The following is a 13327-nucleotide window of genomic DNA, read 5'->3' on the forward strand; positions in this document are numbered from 1 at the left end:
TGCTTTCGCTGTTGCTCTGTGGTGGCATCTCAGCCTGATGCCCAGAGAGGCTCCCTGGGACAGGGGCTGGGCAGAGTTAAAGGAATAAAGTGGGGATTTAATCAAAACCCTTCAGAGGATGCAGCTTGGGCAGGGCAAGAGCCTGGCTGAGGATCCACCCAAGATGGACCCAAGATGGGCCCTGGCTCAGGAGTTTCACACTTTGATAGGTTCTGCTCCATTTCCACATTGGGGTTAATTGCCCAATTGCAGCTGCAGGTGATGCAGTCCCATCCTCCCAGATTGCTCTCCTCAATTCGCTGCTGCTTGTGCTTTTTGGGCCCGGAGCTGCCACGGTGTCCTTGGTTGTGGGGCTGGAGAAGGATTGTTGTGTGTGCCTGAGCTGTGAGGAGAACTTGAACACTTTGTGTGGAGTTCAGCTCACACAGCAATGCAGTGCAGGGGCTGCAAATAGGAAAGCTGAAACTGAAGGCATCAGGCCAAGCTGTCAGAGCAGGCAGGACCGAGGTGACACGGGTGACTTCTTGTTTCAGCCCTGCTGTTTCCAGGTGTGTAATGTTCTGTCTGCCTCTTCCTTCCCCCACACAGGTGGTAACAAACAGGGATACACAAGAAACCCTGCTCTGCATGGCTTGTGTATTCGAAGTGTCGAACAGCGAACATGGAGCACAGCATCACATCTACAGGCTTGTAAAGGACTGAGCAGTTATTTATATATACACTTCATTTCACTTCTTTATCAAAACACAGACTGTAAACCTCAACACTAAGTGGCAGTGCCTCTGGCCCAACTTTCACCCACATTTTTCTAAATCCTGTTTTAGTGAAGTCATTTTTAATGTGTTCATATATAATTGTAGCTGTGAAATTCTGGTACAGTTGTAAAAATTATTTCTAAAACTAAGTGTTCTTCAAAATTTGTAAACCACAGTTCTTTGGGAAGACTGTATTTAAGAACCTAATGCCTCTGTCTGTGGAGGCCTATTTTTAATTCTGATAGAAAAATGTATGACAGAGCATTTGCCATGGGGAAAAACTGACAGCATTTATAAGAATTTATTTTGGGTTTTTTTCCAACATGAAATACTTGTTTTACAATGCAAGTGGAATTGAAATGAATCTTTAGCTATAACTGTAAATGAGTACACAAAGTTAATAATCTCTATAGAATTATCTTTGTAACTAATTAGGGTGGAAGATACGGACGAATGTAATTCACTAAATTATTTTTTAAAATGAAACATTTTTCTGTTTGAAACCAAATGAAAAATATAGCCTTAAGAAATGCCTGATAGAAACAGACAGGTCCTAAAATTAGGCAAATTTTGTATTTTTTTCTCAACGCTAAAACTAATCTTCTAATCCATTAAACTTTCAAACAGGTATTGCAGAGAAAGAAAGCATCACCCCTTACCCCTAACATATCTAGTGTATTTTAAAAGAGTATAAAGTTGTATTGTACTAATATGAAAATTTGATTATTTAATGAAAAAGATGGCTCATTTTGCAATAAGTAGGTAAATACTGAAGATTTAGACTTGCATTATATGTAGTCTCGTGTGTGCGGTTATATTTTATATGGACAACTGTGTTTTCTAATAAGTTGAGCTAAAAACTTGCAACTCTGAAATCCAGAGATGAACGGAAACAGCTGATATTGCGACAGCATCGAGTCATTCGCAAACAGAGAGCAAAAACACTGATGTGTCTGAAAGAAGAGTGTGTACACCTCTGAAAGGATCAGCAGCTTTAATATCTGCGAGGCGCTAGGAAATCACAACCAACATCGGGCAGAGGAGATGGGAAAGTGGAGAATTTTATTTTGTTTTTGTTCTCCTTTTCCTCTTAACCACGGTGCTCTTACACCTCTCCCAGTTGTCTCCCCAGGTCTGGCAAAGACCTTATCCTCACACCTACCTACCAGGTGGGGTTCTGCTGTGCTCTTGGACATGGTGGTGTTGGCCCTTCTGAGAAATTCAGGGAAGACTGCAGGAAGGGAAGCACAGCTGGAGATGTTTTAATCCTGTCAGGCCTGGCGCTGCAGGTGTGAGTGAGAGCAGCAGTCTCACCCCTCCTGGTCAGGACAGAGGCTGTTGCTCAGCTCCTCTCCTCCTGCTGCCCCTCGTTGCCCGAGCAGAAGTTGTTTGGGCAGGTGCTGGGCCAGCAGAGGCTTCTCAGGCAAAGCGTTTGTCCAAAAGGTGAGGGCTGCCCAGCCGAGCACCAGCCACCTTAGGGATCAGTAATGAGTTACCAGCAAAGAGGGTTTTCAGGAGAGTCTTTTGCAGTCCATGTTTAGCAGGCCTCTCCTCCCTGCCCCTTTTGATCTGTGCCTGTAGTACCGTACCTTCTCCTTGTTACCAAAAGTCAATGTGATGCAAAACCAGCACAGTTCCCATGCATAATTAAAGTGTACAATTTGCTCCCGGGCCCGGTGCTGCAGTCTTCAAACAAGCAAGTCTAATTTTTCTCTTTACATTGTAGTCCTGCATAGTGCTTTCTGTTGGAATTGCCCACTGTGGGACTGTCTGGACTAGACTGGAGCCTAGGTGAGCTCGTGGGTCAGACCAGGGTTATCCCTAACGCTGGCGAGGCCTCGGCTTCGAGAGGGTGCAGACACCACCAAGGGGTAGGGAGACTGCTTTAATCCCTCAGCCTGACCCAACTCCATGAGGTTTGGATGGTTTGGATGGTTGCTGTGATGTCTAGCTGCTACCTGCTCGTGGATATTAGGGCTGATGACCTTTCAGTGGATGCTCTGCGAAGTGAACAGAGAAACGCGTCCATGGCAAGGTCTCTTTTAGCGCTCATTTTTAACACTAACGATCACATCAGGAAAAGCACTGCATTGTAACAGCCTAACGGTAGCCCTTTATTCTAAGCACTTGGTGTTACAAGTCAAAAACTACTTTTTGGTTTTTGTTCTAAAGTTGTCTTTTATTTAGGGTTTGAATTGTGGGTTTGGTGATTTATTTTTTATTTTGTTTTATTTTTTTTTTAAGTAACAAGCAAACTCTTTAAGGCATATAAAGTGCGTAAGTCAATTTGCAAAACCAGGTACAGTTTTTTTTTTTTAGTAGGATCTGGCACACTACACATGCCATAACTATAGGGTATAAACAGTCACAATGTTTATTGGTGTTCACATATGTAATGTTAGGGAAATTACTTCCATCGTCTTTTCTTTACACTTCTGTAAATGATCCATACCCTGTATATGTTCATTCTTAAAAGCCTTAATCCTTCAACTGTTGAGTGTGGGGTGTGTAGTCCAACAGGCTGCCTGTAAACTGTGAGCTCTTTTGTAAGCTGGAAGTACTTATCTTGTTACTGTTACTTTTTTGTAGGAACCTTTTAATTGAGAGCTGCCAAAGCATTACAATATGCAGTGCCTTAGCATTATATTAGAAGTACCTTTTAGCCTCTTAACGTTAAATTTTATACATTGTTTTATGAATTGGTTCCATTTTTAGAATCCCCCTATTTTTCCCCGCAGAAACGCTCTTTGACTGCCTGGTGTAAGGCAGCTGTGTGTACGAGTCAGTCCCATTGCAGTGAGATGCCTATACCAAAAGGAAAGGTTTTACAGATCCCTAGCTCTCCGTGAAAAGTGAATTGTATTAACAAATGCTGCCTTTTTAAATTTCATGACCAAATAATTAATTGTGACTCTTCTGCACTCTAGCATGAAAGTGCCTTTGGTTTGAAATTCCAGCTTAGAAAAGTGCTGCCATAATAATGACAATTTGTAGAGAGACCAAAAATATTTAGTTATCACCGTAATGCCTTTGGTTTATTGGAATAAGTTGAATCTACAGGCCTCCATTCACAACAGAGCACCATTCATAGCAAAGGGATTTTGCTAATGATCAGCCTGCTGAAGAAAAAAAATCTACTGTTTGCCATTTCTGACAGCATTGCAAACCAGCAACTGATTCGTCTGTGATATAAAAATGAAAATATTCCCATTAATATTCTCTTCATCCGGTCACGCATCTGCATAGTGAGAGATCCGTATCCTACAGAGTTTCAGTGGACAAACGTTGCTTCATCCATCTCCTCTAATAGTATTTTGGTGTCTGTGAGGATTCTTTGCTTAGACAGAAGAAGTTTTGTTTACAAAGCTGTGCACGCTGAAGGTCAGATGCGTACAACCAGAGGAAGGTGGAGAGCTGAGCATAGCGAGGGTAAATGCAATCGTGTGGGTTTAAGCACGGAGATGTTTGTTGGGTGTGAGCCTTGTGGATGAAGGTGCTGCTGAGGAAACTCTGGCCAGCACGACTCAAAACACAGGGTGGTTTTGTTTTCCTCCCAGATGGTGTCTTGGAAAATAAAAAAGAAAAAGAAAAAGGAAAAAAAAAAAAGTTATCTCCTCTTAATAACGTGTCTGTATTTGATACCTTCTGTGAACGGGGGCCATACTCTCCACCACAACTGAAATCAATGGGAAGAGGAGCAACGTTCTAACAATTTTAGAAAGAACAAATATCAGCAAAACCAAAAGCTGTCAGAGGGATTATATAGTTGTGAATACAATGTTAACTTGATTTTTAAAGTATTTGATGAAAACTAAGATTAACTTTTTATATAGAGAAATATTGTGACACTGTGTGGTAAATATTGTGATAATTCAAATTCCCTTTCTCTAAAATATTATTTTTGTTATTCCTTCAAGGTCTAAATCTCACTTACCTCTGTAAGACAAGTAATCCTGTTGAACTCAATGAGACTGAGGTGGGGGAAAAGACACTTTTGGCCCACAAGGAGAACATACTTTTCCAGTTACTGCCAGACTTTTTGGCTGTACTAGTCAGTGTTGGTGATAAACTACACCTCTGTCTCATTCAAACGAGCATAATGGTACCATTTGGGGCTGTTAAAAATCACTACTAACAAACGTAGTTTTACTTACTTGAATTCCAAACTGATTTTGTTTAGGTACTGCACCACTATTTTGAAGGAATCGCAGATCCAATGCCTGTTCCTCACTTTCCCTCTCCACCACAGCTACAGCTCAGCTCGGCAGTAGCTTGTCCCACGGGATGGGCTCTGGGAATAATGAAGGGTGTACATTGATGCTGAATGTAAGTACCTGGCCGGTCCGAGGCGGATACGACATTTGACGCGCTAATCCGTATCTATTTATTTTTCCACTGCGAGTCCCGGGGCGTGCCTGCTGCCTGCAGCAGCGCCCCTGGGAGTTCCCTGGAGCCCTCAGCCAGTCACACTGGGAGCCCTGGGGTTCTCCCCCCTTTCCTTTTCCCATGAGGATACACGTGCCCGGGCACAGGTGGATGTGAGGAGTAGAGCCCGGCTTTGTCCTTTGCTCAGGATGATCTCCTTTCCCCCTCTTATCTTTCATAACCAGATGTTTAGCCCCCCCTTCCCCCCCAAGAAAGATTGAGGCTGGAGAAGTCAAAGTACAAGAAACGCTCTGGACATCTTCATCTTTTAACTTTTCAGGTCATTCTTGCTGAGATCATGTAATTAGTTTTAGTGTGTAAATTAAATCTTAAATGCACTCGGTTGACTAAAAGGAGATGGATCCCTGTTACCTCCTTACAGAATATGTGTTTTTGTTTTTGTTTTGTTTTGTTTTATGGGCCTCTGATTCAGGCTCATGACTGCAGACAAAAAATACAATATGTGCCTGAAAAAAAAAAAAAAAGACAAAAGAATTTTATAACATTGAAAACCTGAATAGCCTTTAATTCTTCAGTACATTTTATGTAAAACAGGTTGGGTTTTTGTTTTGTTTTGGGGTTTTTTTGCCATGTGCATTTGTTCACATTTGTAAATGACTTAATGGAATTCTCACTTTATGTTTATTTGTGTAATGTGTATAAAATGGGTTTGTGACTTAAGCATATTCATATATGGTCAGTGGTTACTTTAATATTGTACTGCTGCTGGTAACTTTTGATGTAGAACTTGCCTTTTGATGATAAAGTACCTCTAGGTTAGACAGTGAGGGAAGGCTCTTGGAAAAAAAAACTGAATGTTCTCCAATGTTTTCTTAACATATTTGCAGAAGCTTTCAAAAGGAGTTTCAGTCAAACCTCTTGGCAGTACAGTATTCTTGTATTTGTTATTGTCTGTGTGTAGGTACTGGTACCTTTTTTTTTTTTTTTTTTGTTTAAAATGTTTTAAGTGTTGGCTTTAAAGTGAATTTATCTTTAGTATGATAGTAAGATGAAAATTATAGGTTTTGTGTGCAGAGAATTTTTTTATAAAGTGCTTTGTAAAAAAAAAAAAAATGTATTCTAGCTTTCGCGGTACATATGTGTGATAACTTTAATATCCATGACAGTTAAGTGCAATTATTTCATCACTCTAAAAATGCTATTTTTGTGTCGGTTACTGCAGGTGTTTTCATGTCTTTGCAAAGTGACACATTTTGATGCCTTCTTGATAAAGTGGTAGAATTTTTGTAGCTTTCTAGAAACTTTGTATTCATACAGTATCAATTGAAAATAAAGAAAATGAAAGTGTTTTGTGCATTTGTCGTAATCTCTTACATCAATCTCTTCTTAATCATGGGTGTAGCTTTCGAAACCCTTTTCCAAAATGGCACAAGGCCAGACTTGCAGCAATGCCCGTGTGTCTTCCTAAAGGTGCCAGGGGCATCCAGCAGGATTTCCAGAAGCCTGGAGGGATGGCACATCCTCGAGGCTGGCACTGTGTTCTGGAAGCTGTGTTCAATGAGGGGTCCATCATCCTGGTCCTTGCCTGTGTGTCTTCCTTAAGGAAAAGGTGGTGGATTTTCCTGGAACGTCCTTTAAACCATTACAATGGGAAAAGCCACCCATCTCTCTTGATTCCAGAAGCAGGAATGACCTGTTCAAAATGTTACAGAATAAATGGCACAAATACATCATTAACTGAGCAGCTAGAACTGACTGAGGAGCACAGGAGTTACCTGAGGTTGTTTCTTCCAGGACACTGAGCTCTGGCAGAACTGAGGTCCTAAAAATGTGCTGTGTTTTCCAGAGACTCAATTCTTGTTTTTCTTGAAGCACCTGCCCCTCAGCTGACAGCTGTACCTGGTACCATGGATGAGAGGATGAAACAGGATCAGTTTGCCTCCTGCATTCACAGAGTGAAACCACCTACCTAGGGAAAAATAAAGAGAATTAGAGGGATATCCTGGATTAAATTAAATCAGTGGGGAAAAGACCAGGACTTGGCGGAGGAAAAAAAAAGCTACATCTGGCTCATCTTCTGCTTCCATGGGGGAGCAGCAGCTTTTGAATAAACCACATGCCCCTCCCACACTCCCAATTCTCCTTTGGGTGGCAGATGTTCCACTGCTATTTTTAAAATGCCAGCGGAGCACCCCCCGTGTGCAAGATGAATGGGGTGAGAACAAGGCACAGATATGGTCTGTTCTGACCCTGTTTTTTCTTCTTTGTTCCCTCCAAGTATGTGGCTTCAGCCCTTTGAAGTGTGTTAGCCGTTTCAGAAGGAACCTGCTTCTTAATTAAGGTTCTGCTTCTTAATTAATTTAGGTTCAAGCTGTAAATCTTCCACCTTTGGGAAAATGTCAGGCAGCATTTGGGGCTGGCAGTTCCCGTGTAGTGTCACCCTCAGTTTGCTGAGGAGCTGGTTCCAGCAGGAGACACAGCCCCTCCCTGGGATGGGGCTGCCTTGCATGGGCAGGGAACAAAGAAGCCAGACCAGTTACTCCATGCCATTTTCTGGAGCACAGCATCCATATCAGGTCCATGGACTTGGCTGTGGATTTGAATTTTTATTTGTATTTTTTTTAAGAGGCAGCCTCCAAGCCCAGGAGACATTTGACGCTCACAAAGCCAGGAGCACGAGGAAGGCTCAGAGCTCAGCAATGTGTTGGCAGATGTCTGCAGTCCCCACACACAGCTCGAGCTGTCCATCCCAACCCTGACCTTCTGCAGCCTCGCTATTGTTGTGTGAGGCCCCCTGAGCAGGAACAGCTGAACAATCTGTTACCCCAACCAGAGACAGCTTTGGGATGTCCCTAAATCATCTCCTGCCCTGGAGGGAGGGGTGACACTGAACTGGTTGGTGGCTGTGAGTTGTTGTGTGGTTGCTGATGTTCCCTCAGAGCTAGAGCTGTGCTGGGGACACCAGGAGGTGGCAAGGGACACTGTCCTGGCACTGGGAGGAAAAGGGAAATTGTACAAACACAGAGTGCAAGGGACTGTAAGAAAATGAATAGCAGGGCATGGTTTCAGTTTTGCATTTCCTTCTCTTCAAAGAAAATGCAAAACTGGAGACGGGACAAAATAGGAAAAGGGGAGGAAAAGGATCATTTAAGGACCACCACCATCAAAACACTGTCCACCAGAAGAAGACAGGAGAATCAGAGTAAATAAAAGCTACAAACATTCACCCAGGTAAATATGATTTGCTGCTTTTTGGTTTGGGTTTTTCCCCCCCCTCCTGTTTTACTTTTTATTAGCCCTTTCTAGTTTGGGACATATCTTCTTTAAGCTTAAGGGAAAGGGCTGCTGGAGACTCCATTCTTGTGTGCTTCACTGGGGAGACTCATTAAAGCCCAGAGAAGCTGAGCAAGGCACCCTGCAGCCTCCCTGCCAGATGAAGAGCTGTCAGCTCCTCTCTGGGGGGAGAGAGAAAGAGCAAAGTGAGCAATGAAGAGTACCTGGAACAACCAGGTGAGCAAAGGCACTTGAGGGCAAGTGACTGCTCCAAATTTACCCATCACTGGGGATTTCTCAAGCCACCTTCTTTCCATGGATGTGTGGGTTTGGGTGCCTGCACACTCCAATATAGGTTTAGGTTGATGAATTTCAAAAATAGTGATTTCCATGCCCTTCACTATCCTAGAGCTAAGAGCATAAATGTGTAACCTTGGTGTTATCAAACGAGAGCAGAAAGCCAAAAAACAATTTTATTTTTTTTTCATGAATCTGCTTTTAAACCTCTTTATCAGCTTTAAGAGATATCCACACACACAGTTTTGGAGCCCTTGGCATCATAGCTGTCTCCTGTTCAAGGCACTGTCCCACTATGGATGGTGGCTGGGGCCATCAGAGAAAAAGGTGCAGGAGCTGTGATTAATATGTCCAAGTCCCTTTTCATTCCTCTTCCTTGTACAGGTCACTGAGGGGATCAGTCCTTGCCTTGCAGGGCACCTTAGTGCTCTGCCTTCTGGACCTGCAGCAGCCAGGTGTGGCAGCAGCTTGCTGACTGATTTCCTGCCCCTGATTTCCTGAGCAGGTAAGTTTATTAGCCACATTTAAAGGTACTTCTCTCATTTTTTTCTGTTGGCAGATGCCAAATAATAAGGTTTTTTGTGGTTTTTTTTTACCTAGACTTCTAAATATTCCTTTCAGCTTGAATCACATGTTCTCTGCAGTGTTATCAGAGATTTAATTCTTTTTTTCCAAGATACTTGTCTTTTCTTATCCTTTCACCTGTGATGTTGAACTTCTTAGTGAGCAAATCTTCCTGCTTGGCAAAATGGACAAGAACAGCACCCAGGTTATAACCACTTCCTTTTTGACACATCTTGGAGGAGGTGAAGGGGGGAATGGGGACTTCCATTTGAAGGTATTTTCCATTCCATGGGAATTTGGCCCTTCCATTAGGTTCAACATGAACCCACAGGAAAAACCCAGGACTAGATTCAACCCCACTGCACTCACATCACAGCATGCCCCAGCACAGAGAATCTGATGGCTTCTTTGTGAAAGATCTCTACTGGTTTTACTATGCTTCTAGGATATTTTTCATTAGTAGCAGGAGGGTTTAAGCCAAGCTGTATCTCTGGAACACCACGAGGATGGGAACTTGGTGCAGTTCACCCCCAGAGCTAAGGAGACAGAGCACCAGCCTGAGCAGGGCTCTCACTGCCTATCTCCTGCAGAGATCTCCTCTGGGGAGGGAGCAGGTGGTGAGTAACAGCAGGGAGGTGCTCGAGACTCGCCAGGGACAGGCTCTGGAGATGTGGGGCAGGAGCCAGAAAACTCCAAACTCCTCCAAACTCCTGTTTTCCTGGCCTGCTTTCACACATTTCCCACATGACAGAGGGCACAGTCTCCTGTGAGCAGAAATTACATTAAAAAGGTGTCCTGAGACCTCACACAGCCCCCACTCGTTTTTTGCAAAGAATCTTCCTCTGCATCTTCTCTGAAAGGCTCTTCCTTGGCCACCAGGCTCCACAATTCCTCTTCACTGCAGTGCAGGCAGAGCACTCAGACAGAGCTATGGCATTAGCTTAACATTCATTTTTTTATCCCATGCCAACAAAAGCTCCTCCCATTAAGAACACCAGTGCTGGAAGTGGTAGAGAGGCAACAGGAACTGCAAGAGAGCAAGGCTGAGGGCTCAAGAGCCACTGAGAACACTCACACCAGTGGTCAGGAAGGCTCTCCACGTGTCCTGCTCCAGGCCAGGGTGGTTTCTCAGCTGGGGAAGAGGTGGGAGGAGAACCCTCTGCCCCTGCTGCACCCAGGGAATAAGTACAAGCACAATGGAGGAAATGAGCCTGAAGGTACTGGGGTAGGGAAAGGAAGAATTAGCCATAGGGGTTAGCCATGATCCAAAGACGAAGCTGATGGAGGTGAGAGCTGCAGAGGGGAAGGATTTTCCACCAATTCTGGTCAGGTGCATGGAAAGGCAGAGCCAAAGTCAGCGCTGGTCAGCTGGAGGCAGCTGGAAATGTATCTGAGAAAGAGGGAAGAACCCAGAGGAGCTGGCTGAGGAAAGGGTGCAGGGTGCTCACTGTTATTAATTAATGTGTGTATATGGCCAATAAGCTGCTAGGGAAGCCCTGAGTGGTGGAAGGGGAGAAGAACATCAGATAATATCTGAAATACAGAGAACAGGTGCAGAGCTCTCTGTGTTTGAGTAGATGGATCGCTGCAAGTGACCATTGCCAAGCTCAGAAGTTCCTGCACAAATCAGGCTTTCTGGGTGTGTCTGTGCATGGGAAAGCTGTGGATGCAGCAGCAGACAGATTTACAGATAAGAAAGGTCTGGGAAGGGGTGGAGAATTCAGGGCTGGGGCTGCTCACAGGTTTCCTGTGAAGGGAGATGGATGGGAGGTCAGAGGGGAGCAAGGGAATAAAAGCTGCACAGATAGCTCTGCCCGGCTCGGAGCTGTGAAGTGTCTGTCAGCTCCAGCAAGCCCCTCCTGACTGGGACAGTGTGGGGTGGCTGCTCCTGCTGCAGAACAGGGGACTGCTGAGGCTGGCAGCCCTCCAGACACACACTCAGGCCTGAGGAAACAACCCAGAGCTCGTGTTCTGCTCGTCAGCAGGACGGACGAGTATTTCTGCCTAAGAGATGGTTCCCAAAGAGATGGTTCCCATTACAGAGGGCAGCTCTGGCTTTTGTCACCCTCAGAGCACCCAAATAACAGGCAGTGGGGGTGCCCAGTTTCTTTAACAAATGGAAATAGAAGAATTCTGTGTAAAATTTAAGGTTTTTTTGTTCAAAGGTGAAATACGAAGATGCTGTTCAGCCACTAGAAAAGTGCCCAAGGAGAAGCTGGAACTCCAGACGCAGAGCACGTGCTGCTCAGCTCTGCTGGAAAGGAGAGAACAGCCCTGGTGTTGAGAGAGTGCACAGCCCCACACAAGGGGAAATATAGGAAATATGTAGGAAAATGTGGTGCAGGAAACACTAGGCATAGAGAGGCCTTGGCAAGAGCCAAAGGAGTAGAAACTTCTCTGCCAGCAAGTGAATGAAAAAGCTTGAAAGTGAGAAACAAGCCAAAATATCTTTAAAAAAACATCCACTCTTCTATCCCTCCATTTGAAGATTGTATCAATCCCTGTAACAAGGGGATTTATCTCTCCCTGTGATAAGCAGCTCAAGGTCTGTGCTTATATGAAGCACCAGCTTGTGACCTGAACCTCTGAGAAAAGTCCCTCAGAGCCAGGAGCCCAGAGGGCTCCACATTTCCCCCTCATCCTCCCACGAAGAGGCCTGGATGTGTGGGGATGGCCAAGGGCAGGATGCTGGCCGGGAGCACCTGGGTTGGTGGATTTTCAGCCATTCCCTGAAGGATTTTGCTGTGTGCTGTGGCTCTGCAGGCTCAGCTCGGGCTGGCTCTCCAGGCCCTGCTGTGCTCATTTCACGGCTGCAGAACGGCTCAATCCGTTTACCTGCGAGCCTTCCCAGCTATAACCAGGTTAGATCAGGGCATTAGCACCGTGTCTAACCTTTGGACTTTGGCTTGAGGCTTCTGCTTTCCCTTCTGGAGAGAACACGTCGTTTCTCACTGTCTGCTTTATTTCTTTCTCCTTTATTGCAGCCGTGCTCAGTGCCCCACACAGATTGATTTTCCTGGAGGCACAAACAAGCAGATAGAATCCAGAGGAGGTTGAAATAAAGGGAATCATTGTAAATGGTCTTTGAATTAATAAATATATATAAAGATAAATAAGAAGCATAGAGATATATAGGACATAGAGGTGGTACAAACAAATTGTGACCCATCTGTTCAGCGTGCCCTCAGTGCTAGGATATCCTGGAAAGCAATAGGCTTTTCTGGACACACTTGTGATCCCAGCTGGGACACAGGAAATTTGCCACGATATCAAGTCATTGAAGGATGGATCCCAAGATAATAAAGCATGCCCAATAGGAAGATTTTACCCTAAAAAGAATACCTAAAAGACACAGTCTGCCTTCTCAGCTAACTAAATTCAGGCTGACAGAATATGCACTTCCACTGTAGCCACTACTAATTAGCAGAAGAGAAATGAACTACCAATTTAGAGACGCTCGTGACCCGTAGGCAGAGGCCGTCACTGATTTTAAAGAGATTCTTAAGTTCTCACCTTTCTTCCCCCCTCCTATGTTCCTACCAGCCACTGACCTTCCTCTGATCTGCTGTAAACCTGGAGGTTTGTCTCCTTTCTCCTCTCTGGATCTGTGTTCAGAAAGAAGAGCTGCAGCATTCATCATGAAATAACTATGCACAGCAACTCCTTCTGAGTCTCCTTTGGAGAGGGACTTACTCCTTCCTGCCTACTTAAGAGAATATCAAGTAAGACTCTCAACAAAAGGGATTTGGTAAGATTTTTCATAATATTTTTTGTGCTTCTCAGTCTTCTTTGGTGCACAGCCTGAATACATAAAGTAAAAATTCATCCATCAACATAAACTGGGCCCCAAGATTGGAGTGATTTGATTCACCTCAACAAAAACCACAAAAACGCTTGTTTGTGCTCCCCTTTCTTGCTGTCATCTGGCTCAGAAACACAGTTTGGGAACAGCTTGTATCTGCTAGCCCGGTCCATATGTATTTTTAGGAAGCTACCAATACAACTAAATGCAAGACATTGTCTTTCCCATTCTCTTGCAAAGCTCTCCTCTG

The 13327-nt window shown here is 44.3% G+C and overlaps 1 protein-coding gene across 5 annotated transcripts in view; it reads left to right on the forward strand.

Annotated features, from left to right (window-relative positions):
- TEAD1 (TEA domain transcription factor 1) overlaps window positions 1-6412 on the forward strand; it is a 151159-nt gene extending 144747 nt beyond the window's left edge. For all 5 annotated transcript variants that reach the window (XM_088057544.1, XM_014260235.2, XM_088057545.1 and 2 more), the window contains one exon: window positions 589-6412. In XM_088057544.1, coding sequence (XP_087913670.1) covers window positions 589-702 — 114 coding nt within the window. In that variant the 3' untranslated portion in view covers window positions 703-6412. The remainder of the gene's footprint in view (window positions 1-588) is intronic.
- The last annotated feature ends 6915 nt before the right edge of the window (window positions 6413-13327 follow it).

Source organism: Pseudopodoces humilis, chromosome 7, assembly GCF_049639895.1.
Source record: "Pseudopodoces humilis isolate 2021_Gansu_Grassland_sample_001 chromosome 7, ASM4963989v1, whole genome shotgun sequence".
In the NCBI taxonomy this organism is placed as follows: Eukaryota; Metazoa; Chordata; class Aves; order Passeriformes; family Paridae; genus Pseudopodoces; species Pseudopodoces humilis.